The sequence below is a fragment of the Mustela nivalis genome (genome assembly GCF_964662115.1).
Source record: "Mustela nivalis genome assembly, chromosome: 13".
In the NCBI taxonomy this organism is placed as follows: Eukaryota; Metazoa; Chordata; class Mammalia; order Carnivora; family Mustelidae; genus Mustela; species Mustela nivalis.
Genome location: NC_139032.1, coordinates 80,614,247 through 80,628,719, shown reverse-complemented (window position 1 = coordinate 80,628,719; position 14,473 = coordinate 80,614,247). Strand labels below are relative to the sequence as shown.

The 14,473-nt window shown below is 57.5% G+C and overlaps 1 protein-coding gene and 1 long non-coding RNA gene across 17 annotated transcripts in view; one reads left to right on the top strand and one right to left on the bottom strand.

Moving 5' to 3' along the window:
• Positions 1-14,473, bottom strand: part of DAB2IP (DAB2 interacting protein) — a 185,530-nt gene that overhangs the window by 26,222 nt on the left and 144,835 nt on the right. For 12 of the 16 annotated variants that reach the window (XM_082695332.1, XM_082695330.1, XM_082695329.1 and 9 more), the window contains one exon: positions 1,132-1,285. In XM_082695332.1, the coding sequence (XP_082551458.1) occupies positions 1,132-1,285 (154 nt within the window). Of the gene's footprint in view, positions 1-1,131; positions 1,286-6,005; positions 6,496-6,660; positions 6,830-13,489; positions 13,695-14,473 lie in introns of those variants that run through there. The other 4 variants (XM_082695324.1, XM_082695325.1, XM_082695337.1 and 1 more) reach the window with 4 other exon arrangements.
• Positions 1,292-10,967, top strand: LOC309846439. Its single transcript, XR_014301938.1, has 2 exons — positions 1,292-3,300; positions 6,480-10,967. It is a non-coding gene; the product is annotated as an uncharacterized lncRNA (long non-coding RNA).

Genomic DNA, 14,473 nt, shown 5'->3' with positions numbered 1-14,473 from the left:
AAAGAAAAAAAAGAATTGGACTATCTAGGACTGCTGGGCCCTGGGGTCTTTCTGTCTGAAACCCTTCCCCTCCCCTGTGTTCCTCATCCTTCGGTCTCCTCCAGATGAGGGGACCTAACCCAAGCAGCTCCTACTCTGTTCCTGCTGTCCCCAGCACCAGGCCAAGGGCTCTACAGGGGGAAAGCAGAGTCCTCATCCAGCCCACTCAAGGGCCTGCACAAAACAGCACCCCTGCTGTGGACAAGCGGACAGGCATCATCTTCAGTGCATCCCAAGCAAAGACATCAGAGCCCGATGGACTAGGAGCCTGGAGCACGAGACGGCACCCAGTGAGCACAGAGCATACAGCAGGTGCCAGGCCGCACTCCATTCTTTCCCCAGGGCAGGAGTGCTTGGAGGTTGTCCCTGAGTAGCTGATTTTCATTACCAGGCTCATTCCTCTATCAGAGAGCTCCCTTAATCATGCAAGATTGTTAGGGGTGGGAAGCCACCCAGAAACAGAGTTGGGAAGAGAATACGAATAATTGGAGAAGCTATTAGGAACTCCCAGGAACACCTGCAACATTAGCTACCCTGGTCCTGGTTTGGCCTCGGGCTGCCTTGTGACTGCTGACATCTTCTTGATCAATCTGGGCCTTGGCTTCCCCATCTACAGTGAGGGACTGGGCAGGTCACAGCCTTGCACACCCTGCATATGTTGGGTGGCTGTCTCTCTGCTCTCAAACCTTGGGTCACAGAAAGCTAGAGGAAGAAAGGCTCTGGCTCTCATTATGCACAAAGGGAGACAAAGCCCCAAAAGGCAATGGTCTCTCCTACCCCACAATGCGTTTGAGGGGTTTCTGAGAAGTGAGCAGGTTCTGGGGCTTTAAGCAATTCTATACAGGCTTTCTCTCCCTCACCCACTGGGACCTTGTGCCCTGCACATGGAGGACAGTGCTGACCCATTTTCAAGGAGCCCATGGAGCAGAAACAAGCACCCCGTCTCCCACCTCCATCTGGTTTCTTAGGAGCCAAAAGCTATGAGCAGACTTCCAGCCTTGCCCCAAAGCAATCCAGAGAGTGTCTGGATGCAAACTGGCCTGACCAGGAGAGGCCACCCGTGCCCCACCCCACCCATGCAGGGGGACACACCTCGAAGCAGTAGTCCTGGCCCAGGATGCTGCTGTGCACCGGCTTGATGACCACCTCCTCCTCCATGCTGAGGTCCAGCGCTTCCACCGCGTTGCTGGGGCTGAGCAGGGACTCGTGGGAGCGAGACTCCTTCAGCCTGGGCATCAGATGGGACCTGGGGGGGTGGGGGGGGCTCTTGCGTCAGGCCCAGCCTGCCACGCCCCTCCCTTCCCCCTTTCTCCAGGAAGCCTGCCCAGACCTCCCAGCTAGAGTCAATCACTCCTCCCAAGAAGGGGGCATTACAGTCCTGGAGTTACAAGGACCCGCCAGGCCCTCTTCCCCACTGGGGGACTCTGGGGAAGTGGCTCAGCCTCTCAGGGAGCAAACGGCTGAGGATGAGGCCGCCACGCAGGAGCTGAACATCAGCACCGGCTCTGGGGCAGGGTCCTGGCCTTGGAGACCCACAGCACCCAGGCAATCTTCCCCACCTCCTTTCCTTGGCCCTGGTCTTCCTCCAAGACCTAAGGAGTCAGCCATTTGTCCAGAATGTCACTGTCAACAGAGCCCTTTCACACAGAGCATCGCAGTCTGCGCAGCAGCTCAGGGAGGAGAGCAACAGGACTTCTGTCTCCCCCCGGCGACATACAAGGACGCGAGGCTCAAACTGGGAAGAATGCAGAAGTCTCTGCTCGGTCCCTGGGATACTGACACTCAGACAGGACCCATGTCCTGGAGCTTGGGTCCAAGGTCAGGGTCAGTAGGCCCCACGTGGACACAAAGAGCAGAGGTAGTGGGCCACCTGGTGCCCAAATGGAGCCCAGACCAGGACGGGCTCTGAGAGACCTGTGCACACTGTTTACTTGCTGTGTGGCCCTGAGGAAGTCACTTCCCCTCTCTGAGCCTCGGTTTCCTCAGCACATCACATGGAAAGCACCCCAGATGGCACGTGTACCAGAGCTTGGTAGAGTCCTCAGAGAGGTGAATATCCCTCCAGAGCCAATGGCACAGAGCAGTGCCCCACCAAAGCCCCTTCCCACAGCTGGGACTCCTAGCATGGAGGTTGGGCAGGCCTTGCTCCTACTGTTGTCCATAGCCCACACCCCTGCAACCGGCACAGAACCCACCCTGGGCTTAGCCCACCTAGACTTCCTTCCCCCAACAACTTCTGCCTTTCAGCTCCTGGCCTCTGATGGCTCAAGGCCCAAGCTATCATTCTCTCCCTGTCTCAGCAAAGACCACACCTCAGGCAGGAAGATCTGGCAGGGGCACCAGACACTTCCCACAGGTCACAATGCTGTAGCCCTTATCTCTACGCCCACTGGAGTTAAGGGGGAACAGAGGCCCATAATGTGGGGGCTCAGGAATCCAGAGATAAGCCTACAAGCCCTGCCCAGAGGCCTCACGGGCTTCAAGAAGCCACTCTCCACCCTTTAGACTCTTCATGTCCATGGCAACAGCCTTCTCTAACATGGAGTCCTGTGCTAGGCACTCCATGGGAGTCAGAGCCAGAAGTGGGACCCCAGCCCTAGGGAGCCCCAGTGAGCCTCCCTGCAACTGCTCCCCACCATGCCCAGCATGAAGCTGGCACAGGGTAAGGCTCAGATCACTCAAGCCGAACAGATGTGTTCACGCAGGACTCCTGAGAGCTCGAGGGGCATGCGCAGACCAGAGGGAAGCTGTGGGGCAGGCTGAGGTCAGGTTAGAGCCAGGCCAAACCCCCAAACTCACACGTAGAGCCTAGAGAGACTCCAGGCCAGTGGCATACACAGCTACACTGGCTCCGCTCCTCTGGCACCCTGTCCCCAGAAGGCGGCTTTCCCAAACATGAACAGTGGCCCACCACACCACCTGACCTTAACCAGTTCTCCAGGTCCTGCTCCAGTGGCCCATTCCCCCCCCATCACAGCACTGGCCTGGGCTGGGGGTAGGTTTGTAGTCCCCTCAGCTGCAATAGGCCACCCCGGGCTGTCCACCACATGGGGCAGACTCCAGGCCTCCCTCCCAGGATGAGGCTTCACAGCTCAGTGCAAGAGAAGCCCCGCCCCAGAGGCTGAAAAAGTCACCCCGCCCAGGAAGGGCTGGGACTCACCGCCCCTACATTTGGCCCCTACATTTGCTGTCCGGGACTGGAAACCCAGCAGGCAGGCCAGGATCAGGCTGCTTTCGGACCCAGCCTGGAAACTCAGCCAGGTAAGCATGCTGGGAGGGCAGAGTATGGACCTAGGAAGTGCAAAGGGAGTCACGGTTCAACAGACTGGTCCTACCCAGGGAAAGCTAGGGGGCTCTGGTTTTATAGCCCAGGAGCCTCGCAGTCCAGGTCAGACCTCAAAGCAGCCAGGCCTGGAACCTATGGCTGTAGAACCCTCCTCTTCCTTCCTCACCATTCTGCTCCATAAACACGCCCCAGCTGGCCCAGGCCTCCCTGGGAAGGCTCCTGGCTGAAGAGAGGCTGTGGGCAAACTCACAGCTAGGGCATCCTGGCTGCAGCTGGGCAGCCGTGACCCTCCCAACCTCCCGGGGGCTTCTCCAGGCTGTGGGACTGGAGCAGAGGCCACACCCGGGCCAGCCAGTAGCTACTCCAAGGTGTGCCAGTCTGTTTCTGCACAGGAGAGGGCCAGGCTCGAAGTACTGCCCCATTGGGTAGGGACAGGACCAGCAGGCCGGGGCTCCTGATTCGCAGGCAGACACATCCTTCCCGCTCAGCCTGAGTCCACCTGTTCCCCTCCTCCCCAAAAGGCTCCTGGTGGGAGAGAAAAGGGGCACAAGGGGCCCAGAGAGAGCTTTTCTGCTGTGACCCCGCCAGGGTGAAAGGTCCTGACAGAGGCTGAATGTGTCCCTCGTGGTGGCTGATGAAATGACTAGGGCTTGGGAAGGAAAAATTGTCACTTGGTCACTTCCTGAAACCAGAAGTATCACCAAATGGCTTAGGAACCACCTCGTCCAGGAAGCCAGCCCTGTCCCAGGCCTGCAGGACCTCCTAATACTCTACACCAGTCCGTGCCATCAATGAGTCAAAGTAGGCCTTCACCTAGCCCTGCCTTTGCCTCGGAACAGCATCTTAGGGTAGTGTTTCGCTCACCTATAAGCTGGCCAAAAAGCCCAATGAGGCAGGGAGAAGGGTGGAGGGCACCGCAGACCACCCAGGCTCCCAGCGGGCAGCAAGAGGCTCAGTCTCCTGACCTAAGACCAGCTGCCAGCTACTGCCTGGCTCCCACTCCATTGCCGGGAGGTTCTCCACCCAGAAGCACCCGCCTCCATCAGGCACAGGACACCCAGCTGCTCGCTTCCATATCCCTTTCACCAGCAACATTCATCTACCCATTTTACAGAAAGGTAAGGGGCTCAGGGAGCAGCAGTGACCTGATCTGCCCAAGGCCCCTGCTGCAATGGGGGCCTGGTTGGTCTGGGAGTCCTGCCCACAGCTGCCTTGTGTGGTGCGGGGGTCTGGAGCCTGATGCCATTGTGTACAGGTCTCTGTGACTCCTAACCCCACATCAGGTCCCTCCCTGCCACTCCACGGCTAGCGTAAGAGAGAAGGTGATCCAAAAGTCCCACTGTGTGGCCTCCTCCAGCACCCAGATTTGTCCCATGATGGCTTACCCCAATGACCTCCTGTGGTCCCTGGAGACCAGAGCACCACACTAAGGGGAGCAAAAGTCTTCACACTGCTGCAGCCCTGGTCCGAGCTCATTCTCACAACAACCCTGCCAGGGATGCCATGGGACTGCACTGGGCTCAGATCTCAGTCCAGACTGCGGGCTCTGTGCGCCTGGCCCTCCCCACCAGAGCAGAGCTGGCACTCTGGGCTGTGCCCATAGGAAATGTCACATATATCCCTTTGCTGAAACCTCACATGGCCAATAAGCAAATACTGAGCTCACCCCAACTTCACCAGGGAGAGACAAGCCTGCTCCGAGGGCAGGCCCAGGGGCTGGTGTCCCCTCCATACTTCAACCCCCTGGGGGCCACTTCCTTATCTGAAAAAGAAGGGCTTTGCTTCAAACAAAACCCAACAGAAAGGAGCAGACACTGAAGTGCTATAAAGAGGACTGTCAGAGAGAGGCGATTCTCAGGCCCTGGAGCAGAAGAGGGGTTCCTGGCCAGGAATGCATGAAACTCAGTACCAGCCCCGCTTGCTGGGGTCCCTCTGCCTGCTCTCCCTCATCCTGGGCTGCTCTTCCCCAGGACTCACAGCTCCCTAAGGTAGGCCTCCAGGCATATGTCGTCCCCTCGTCCTATCCAAACTTCAACACTCAACATCAGCACACCCTCCATGAAGCCTTCCCGGACTCCCCGGAGACAGCAACCGTGCAATGGCCCCAACCCCTAAGAGTCAGCAGGCTATGCTGGGAAGGTCTGTCACAGACCATCTTCCTGCCTGGCTGGGGGCTCCTGGTGGGTAGGGCTGGATCTGTCTCAGAAAGCAGATTCAGGGCCCCTGAGGTTCCCAGACCAAAGCCACAGTATCCTAGCAGCCAAGGTTAGCTAAGCTCTGCGAAGGGGGAGGAGCTCAGCTGGGATGGGGGCAATCCTCCCTGAGCTGGTTGGGTTACTTCAATCCCAGTGACTGGGAAAAGGGACAAAGACAACCCAAGCGTTGATCACAGCGGTTGTCTGCTCGAGGTCAGGTCCCAGGAGCAGCACCCCAGGGCTCCCCCAGAATTTGAGAGATGCCCCTGTTCTGGCACTGTCCAGTTATGGGGAGCTCCCTCCACCTCTCCCAAGGCCAGATGGCTCATCGTACCCTCCGTGGCCACATACCCCCCACTGCCCCACCCTCTGAGACATCTCTGAGTCCTAGACACAATGGATTCTCTAGACCCTCATCAGACCCCAAGGATCAAAAGCCCCGTGCCCCCCCCCCCCAAGCTGAGGCCGTCTGCTCAGGCCTTTACCTCCATGGCATGGAATCCTCGTACTTCCTGGGAAGGGGAGGGTACCACGGTTCCCACGTCACAGATGGGAGTGCCACGGGCCACAGGGGAGGGAGACCTGCTCTGGACTCCTCCGCTCCAGCAGTCTTGGCCAGGGCCTGGGGGGCAGTGCGGGGGGGGGGGGCTCCCACCAGCCTTCTCCATCTGACCACAGCAGCACCAGCCTACCAGATGGGCTCCTCCACCCGACGCGGCGTGACCCCCATCCCTCTGCCGTCCCCTCACATCCCGAAGAGAAGCACGTCACTGTGCTTCAACCTGGCACTGAGGCCCTCCCCGAGACGCCTCTCTATCTCCCCTCACACCGCACCCCGACAAGTGACCCAGACTCTCCTCCCGACTCGTCCCCCTTTGGGGCCCTCTGCCCATGCTATTTCCTGACACCCTACCACCTCTCCCTGTACCTCTCCGCCTAACGAATTCTCTCTTTCTCAGCTGTGGAAGCCCAGCCCAAATGCTGCTGCCACCAGCCTGCCGCCTGGTGTCCCCGGGCAGACAAGAGTTCACGCCAGGCCATGCGGCTGAGACCCACACCCCGTACGGCTCTCCCACCTGTCTCCTCGGGACAACCTACCAGGGCCAAGGTGCTGCACCCCAGAAGGGCTGGGTAACTCACCCGAGATCGCATGGGTGGCGAGCAGCCAAGTGAGATCTGAACCCATTCAGCAGAGTCTAAGGCTAGCTCCATCCGTGCCTCCTTCAACCTTCCATCGCCCCACAGGCAGCTGAGCCACCGAGGGCCATGGCCAGCCGACTTGCTCACCATGACCCACTCATTCCACGTCCAGAGGCAAGAGCCAGGGGGGCTGGTGAGCGTGGAACAGCCCCTGCCCAGGAAACGTGGGCCCAGCATGGGCACGGGCACGGGCGGAGCCACCGCTGGAGATACAGCCAAGCCCCAACAGCAGCTCATTGTGAGGGCCAGGGAGCAGGAACAAGAGGACATTGTCCCAGCTCTAGGGCCACAGTCTTATCTGATAGCCTTCCAGCCAACCCACGAGCTGTTTTTCAACTCCAGCTTTTTTTTTTCTTCAAAGGTTACTAACACAGAAGTTTAGCAAATACCCTATTATTTCAAGAAGGGAGGAGACCCCAAAACAAAACTTGCGAGAATTAAGAAGCCCTTTCTGCCATGGGAGGATGTTCCCAGTGGACAGGGTGAGTTGAGAGGTTGTACAGCCTGGAAAATGAGAGATTCAAAATTGCCTTCAAAGTCTTAAAGGGGCATTGGGAGCTGCCCTGCATGCCCCCAGAGGGCAGACCTGGGACCAGGAGAGGCCAGTCACTACTCAGGCACAGGCTGGTTTGGTTTTAAAGGAGTGAGCACCCTATCTGTGGGACTGTGCAAGCAGGAGCTGGTAGCCCCTTGAGGCATGCGGCAGAGGGGACGCCTGGGTAACAGGCCATGCAGGTAGGCAGGCAGTGGAGTAAGTAAGCCCCGAGAGCAAAAGCACGCATGCCCTCCCCCCTCACAGCTGGGAACAGGGAGGAGGGTAGGAGGGCCTAGTGTCAAAGGTGCCCAGCCACAGCGGCAAAGCTAGTCTCCATTCCTTAAAAACCACTCAACCACATCACTTGAAAGTCATTCAACTCTCCAGGCCTCAGTTTCTGCACCCATAAATAGGGAGAATGGCCTACCTCCCCGACAGGGCTGTTAGAAGGATCAAGTAAGATGTGCAGGTGAGTGCCAGATACCACGGTGAGTGCAGGGGTGCAGCTGCGAGCAAGGCTGACACAGGACCTGCCTGCCGACCTGTCTGAAGGCTGTTTCCAAGGTGGGTGATGCTCCTGACATTTGGGGTACTGAGATAAGGACTTCTCAGGCCATTTTCTGTTCCTTTCCTCTGACCACTCTAGTCTTTTCACCTTCTCCACACCTCAATTTTCCCCATCTATAAAATGGGGACAAACTACATCTACCCAAATGCTCTGGGATACCTCAAAAAAAAAAAAAAAAAGGCTCTTAATTTCCTGAATGAAAGGAACGGGTGGTCGGTAGACCCTTCAAGGGGCCACTTTAGCCCCTCTGCTTGTGAGTCCCAAGCACAGCATCCCCTGACCCAAGCTCCCACTCATGCTTGTGTGGTCTGCTGCCGCTGCCCACGACCACAGCCAGGCCTGGAAGGGGTAGAAATCCTGGACGAGGCTGGTCTCCACGGAGGAGGTGCCCGCCTGAGGGCTGGCGGCACCTGTGGACTCCGGAGTCAGGTCAGAACAGGCCAAACTCACTCCTGCCTGACACAGGAGGCGATCCAGACAGCTGTGCTGGAAAACTCTGCCCTCCAAAACTGGAGCACAGTCGGGGTGTGGGCCCCAACGTCCTGGGAATAGAGCGGCAGGACACAAACAGGCCGCACCCCACCCAGAACACCCAGCAGAGCCATCTCTCCCCACACCCAGCCTTGCCCTGCTGGCCTGGGAACCCGGTGCTGAGAAGGCCAGTGCTTACTCCTGGCCCAGCTGCGGTCCCAGGAGAGGGGAGAAGAATGCAGCTGCCTAGCGGCTCCCAGGGCCCAGGGGAGACAGAGTCTGTCCTTAAAAGGCAAGGAGGCTGGCTGCCCTGCCTGGGAAGTCTTCCTGGGATGACAGTGCCTGGAAGCATGGTCCCTCTCAGCCTGGGGTTCTCTCATCCAAGGCCAGGGGACAGGCCCTAGCAGTCACTGGAACCAGTGTGACCCCATCTCTATCCACATGCTGAGCCCTGGGCTGGGCAGTGCTGGTCTCCAGGCTTCACCCGACCCCTGGGAGTCCGTGCTTCCCTTCCACGCCACAGGGCCAAGCTAGCAAAGGAGGTCTACACCACGACAACAACAACAGGATGACCAGATGGCTTATCGTGTGCTAAGGCTATAGCGCAGCCCGAGGCCTGGCTCCTAGGAAGTGCCCCATAGGTGCTGATTTAATGATCAACACTGTGGCTGCCTGGACTTAACAGCCACTTACTAAGTACCTACTGTGCACCCAACTGTGGGACAGAGATGCCTATCAAGGTGTACACATCACAGCTCAGCCTTCTCCCAACAGCCCCACACAAAAGGCAGCATCGCCCTAGCAGAAACGGGGAATGTGAACTCAAATATGTCCGCAGAGCCCTACCTCATGGGGCAACTTTCCCCCTACACACCCCAGTTCATCTGAAGGATGTGACGAAGGAAGCTTTAAGACAGCAGAGGAAACAGGCTGGGAGAACGGAGTGCCTCGGCCCGGTCACCCAGGGCAGAATGGGAGCTGAGAGCCAAAGGGGCTCAAGGGGCCAGTGCTGGTACTCAGCTCACACTGGGCCAGGCCTGGAGGCTCTCACAGAGAGGGAGATGAGAAACCTGGCCAGGAGGGCTCCTGTCCTGCACAACCCTACCCCCCACCCCATCCCTCGGACCCCTGGACTTGCTGCATAGCAGCCCTGAACCAGCTCCCTCCTCTCCCTGGGGTGCAGCACCTCACCCGCTGGGCCGCTTCCAAGGGCGCCACAGAAGCCCCACCACGTCCACAGCCCAAGAGCGCAAGGGACCAGACACAAAAGAGCACATGGCTTCCCCCCACGCTGCCACCACCTCCAGCGCCTTCCCAGGGCACCTCACTGCTGCCTGCCGTGGAGCTGGAGCCCAGACCGGGGGCGTGAGGGGTGATCCCCATCCCCACACTCTCCAGTGCCGTTCTGCAGCCTAATGGAGTTTTCAAAAAACATTCGGGAACACATTACCTCCTACCTCTTATGTCTTTTCGGGGGCTGGGAGGGCAAGGGGCCCACAGAGTGAGAAGAAACAAAAAACTTTCCATCTAATCCCCCAAGTCATCCTGCAGCCTGAATAATTTCAGGTTTTTAATCAATAGCTGTCAGACTTGTCAAATTACTTTGGGGACCGCAAAGCAGTTTTTAAACATTCATAAACCTCAGTAGAACAGCGAAGTGCCCTGAATTTTAAAAGAAGAGAATCTGAGGAACACTCATTGAATGGGATGAGATCTGGACAAATGGAAAGTGAGCTGAAGGCCGAGTGCCCCTCCTGCTTCGGAGTGGGGACAGCTTTCCGGCCCAGTTGCTGTTCCACAGGAGAAACAGCCAAGAGCCTGGCCAGGGCACTCAGGAAGATTAAAGAGGGTGACGCCCCTAAACCTTAAGGCCCCCACTCCCAGCCTCGTGTGCGGCAACCCTGACACTACAGGTCTCCCAGGACCCACAGCAACCCACGGCACACACGCTGGGTCCCTGCCGGACATCCTTCCCACCTTCTCCACTTGGACAACTCTCGAGAATGGTTCAAGGCCCTCACCGAGCTGCTCCCACCCTGCAGGCTGTCCGTACCCTCTCCTTCGCACATACATGAACGCACCCATCCTTCCCCTTGGTCCCACGGATCACACCACCGAGTGTGGGACTGGTTTCTGACTGGTTCCCCAGCAACTCCACCACCCCCCAGGGCAGCAACCATAAATACCGCCAACAGCTGCTTCAGGCCCTGGGGACTCATGACCCAAGTGGGGTGAAAGATGATGAAATAAAAAAACAAATGAACTGAAAACCAAGGACTTCCGTCCCCCAAGAAAGCCACTTTTCCCTCTGGCTTATCTAATTCGTCCCAGCTCTTCACCTCCGGGAAGTCCTCCTAGGTTCAGGTTGCCCCTCCAAGAAATGTGAGGATGGGGACAGAGGCAGGACCTTCTCCCCTCCTAACACCCAAGGGTCATGGCATGTCCCCTCCTGTTCTGTGCAGGCTGTTCACGTTAGGGTGACAAAGCTATGTGTGGACTGTCTTCCCCATCCCTGGTCACCAAGCTTCCTGCCCCAACCAAGGACCAGCCCCTTGTCAACACAGCCCCAGCTCCAGGCACTGTGCTGGCTGATGACTGGTCAATGTGGAGAAGACTCCTTCCTTAAAAACAAACACACATGAGAATAAAGCTCTGGGACTTTGGTCACATTAATTACTCCATATGTCTCCGTTCGTCATCTGTAAAATGGGGGTGACACCACCTCTGACACACAGTGAGCCCTATGACCAGCCCTGGTTCTGCCTTTGCCTGGACACTCTGCCCCTTCCCTACCCAGCAGCACTGCTCTGGAGGTTCCTGGCTTCTCCCTGGGCACACAGTTATTTCCAAGATGCCTCTCACTCTGCCCAGCATGCAGGGCCCGCCCGGCCCTCCCTGTATGGGGGCTCTTGAAGAGCCTCTCTGCCATCTGAGCCCAGACAACCTTGGCCATTCCACATACCAGCCCCAACAGCAAGATTGAGAGTGCTGTCATTTTAAGTAGGCACCTCAAGCCCCCATTGGAAGAGAGATGGACAGACACATCTGGGAACAAACATAGACACCCTAGGTTCCAGCCCCAGTGCTCATCTCCAGCCCTGCTGTCTTTTTAATTCCAGCCACAATTTGGGACAGAGTAGCTTTGTGGTCTCAGGGAGACAAGAGTCAAAGATGGGAACAGGCACTGGGCCAAGAGAGCAGAGTTCTCGAGTTGGCCTCTCCTGCACCTCGGCCTCTTTACCTGACAAATGGGCTGCCTTTCCCTCCTGCCAGAGCCTGCTCGAGGCTCCTCATGCTCATGAACCTCACTATGCCCCCCATTCCCGGTGGAATGGTGCCGTCCTACCCTCCCCCATTCCCAGCACCCCAGCAGAGGGCTACCAGGTGCCTCCAATACGCCAACACAGCCTGGAGGTCTTGGGACCCGGGCTTCCTAGTCGTCCCTAAGCCTGATATCTGGGAGTCTCAGTGGGACATCAGAGCTCTGCTTCCCAGACTCTAACTAGTAGGAGACAGCCTGGTCTTTCAACAGCAGCAAACTAGCAGGAGAGGGTGGCCGCCAGGGAGCCGCAGGTTCCCAGGCCACCAACAAAGGCAGGAATCTAGACGTCAAAGGAAAGTGGGGTGTAGCTGCTGAGTTCCTCCTGCTCCTAGTGACCATAAGCCACAGCCATCTGTGGCTCTACAGTGCCTGCCTCACCCGTAACCTCTCATACCTGGGAAGTGTAATGGGTCCATTAAATGTGGGCTTCTGATGCTCATAAAACCCTGCCCCCTGACTACAGTTAAGGAAACAGAGGCTCGAGACCTCAAGGGGCTTCCTAAACCCAGACAGTATGCCAGACTCCAAGAGCTCACCAACTCTCCCCACAACCCCCCACATGGGCTGCCTCTAGGATAAAGTAGCCCAATCTGTCATTCGCCACCTGGCCATGGGATTCCAACCAATAATGCCATATACTTTCAAATATAGCATCCAAGATGGGTCCCAACCCAGCAGCTATGTCTGCTTTATCCATGAACCGTGGCTCAAAGACCCCCTACCTCTATGACATGTGCCCCAGCAAAACTAAGAACCCCCTCCAGGGTTTGACCCATGCACCCAACCCCTCAGACACTGGGACGTGGAGGCGAGGAGGGGTCCAGCAGCTTGTCCAAGGTCACCATTCCCAGGTTCGGGACAGAGTTGGAGGCCTAGCATTTGGGCTCCAGCTCCAAACTGTCTTCACTGCTTGTCAAAGCCTCAGGCTTTCACCAAAACTACAGAAATCATGTGAGCCCATGCACCAGCTTTCAGAGAACTTACAGAAATTCTGGGTCACCAGACCTGTACCCTGAGCTCTGCCTTTGTCACCTCTGATGTGACCCTGTCTGGAAAATGGTGAGAAGGACACCCTGCTAGTAGGTGTCGGATCCACCACCAGCCCCCCGGAAACGGCAGTGAGGCTGGCTGGGACCAAGGCTGGAACGTGCCCGGCACAGCGCTTGGCGCTCCACAGCACTGGCTCATTTATTCCTCACAAGCCCTCCACTAACAAGCCGGATCCCTGCCTTCCCTGGAGACAGAGGTACTTCACCAGGAAAGGCTGCCACATCACAGTTAGGACCCGGCTCCTAACAGGGTTTCAGATGTGTACGCAGAGGCAGAACACACTCCAGGCCCGCAGGCCCAGGGATCAGGGAACAGATCCAGGAAGGGAGGGGGGAATATAAAAGAGCCCTGCTGGGGGGCCGGGGAGCTGGGGTGGAGATGACATGGCCCCCAAACCCCAGCGCAGCCCCACCCAGTCCAGCCGAGGGTTGGGCCACCCAGAGCAAAGGCCAAGATCCCCAGCTCAGAAAACTTTTCGGCCATTCCTAGCCTTTCCTGGTTCTCAAAGGGGTAGGCCATCAAGGCTTGGCTGTAAAAACTAAAACCGGCAGCAACACTTCTCAGTTTTTCTCTTTTTGGCGGGGCTAATCTAACTGTTTCCACATTCTGGGCAGGCGGGAGATGTCTGCAGAGACACCATCTCTGGAGCACTCCGGAGTCCCTCCCAAGACTGAGTACCTGTGACAACCCCTCCCTACCAGCCGGCTGCCACCTATTTCACTGGGGCTCCCTGGGCCCAGGAGGCTGGTCGGGGGCCCTGGGGCTGGCAGCAGCCCACATTCCAGCCTCTGCTCAGGCAGATTAGAACAATCAGGCCACTTACCATCCCTCAGCACGGCCACCAGGGTCCCCAAGCCACCAGGATCACCAGGCCGGGGGGAAAGCGAGAGGCCAGGCCAGCCACCCGTCAGCCCGCTGTCCCCCAGTGGGCCCAGCCAGTCTGCAGCCCTCCGGTCTGGTCCTAGGCATACCACTCCAGCCCTGTCCGCTGGGACTAATCACTGCTAGTTAAACAAAGGCTAAGTTCCAACTCTCCGGTAATGTGCTTTTAAAGGGCCAGTGTCCCACTCGGGGTTGCCGGCGCCTTAAAGGCACAGATCCCTTTTTCAATGCAGGAGACAAGACGGCAAAACCCAAAAAAACTCCCCCAAAGTCATGATCAGAATGGAGGGCTTGGCCTTTTCAGGAAATCTAGACAAAATACACAACAGTAAAAATTCAAATTTCACCCGAAGAGCGCCCCACACCCTCAAACGCAGCTACCTCTGAAGCAGGAAGAGCAGAAAGCACAGCTCTCTTCGGCACTCAGTATGGGCCGGACACAGCACGGCTAGCACTGCCGGGCACTGCTCACAGCCCTCCACAGGCACGTGTCCTTACACCCCATCTCACAGATAAGGAAACCAGGCTTCTGGCTCCCACCTGCCCCCTCTGGAGGCCCACTTTCCCCACCCTGACCCGCAGGCCCGACCTGTTCCGCACCCACGAGCATCCTTCCTTCACGGGGAGAATGTGGAGGGTAGATGGGGACTCACTTGTTGCAGGTGCCCAGCCACTGGGCTTTCAGTTTGGGCCTCAAAACCCTGTGGGGTCTCTTCTATTGTTTCCCCCTTACAGATGAAAACACTGGGAATCACGCCTGGACACAACACAGCAGGAAACTGCACAGATGCTAGGTAAGGGTGAGATACAGGAAAAGGAAAGAAGAGGAGGTAGAGGGAGATGAAGTAGGTCTGCAGCCCTGCAGGAGGAATGCTTGACACTCAGACCCTCATCCCTTTCTGGAAAGGATGTATGGCCAAAGGAA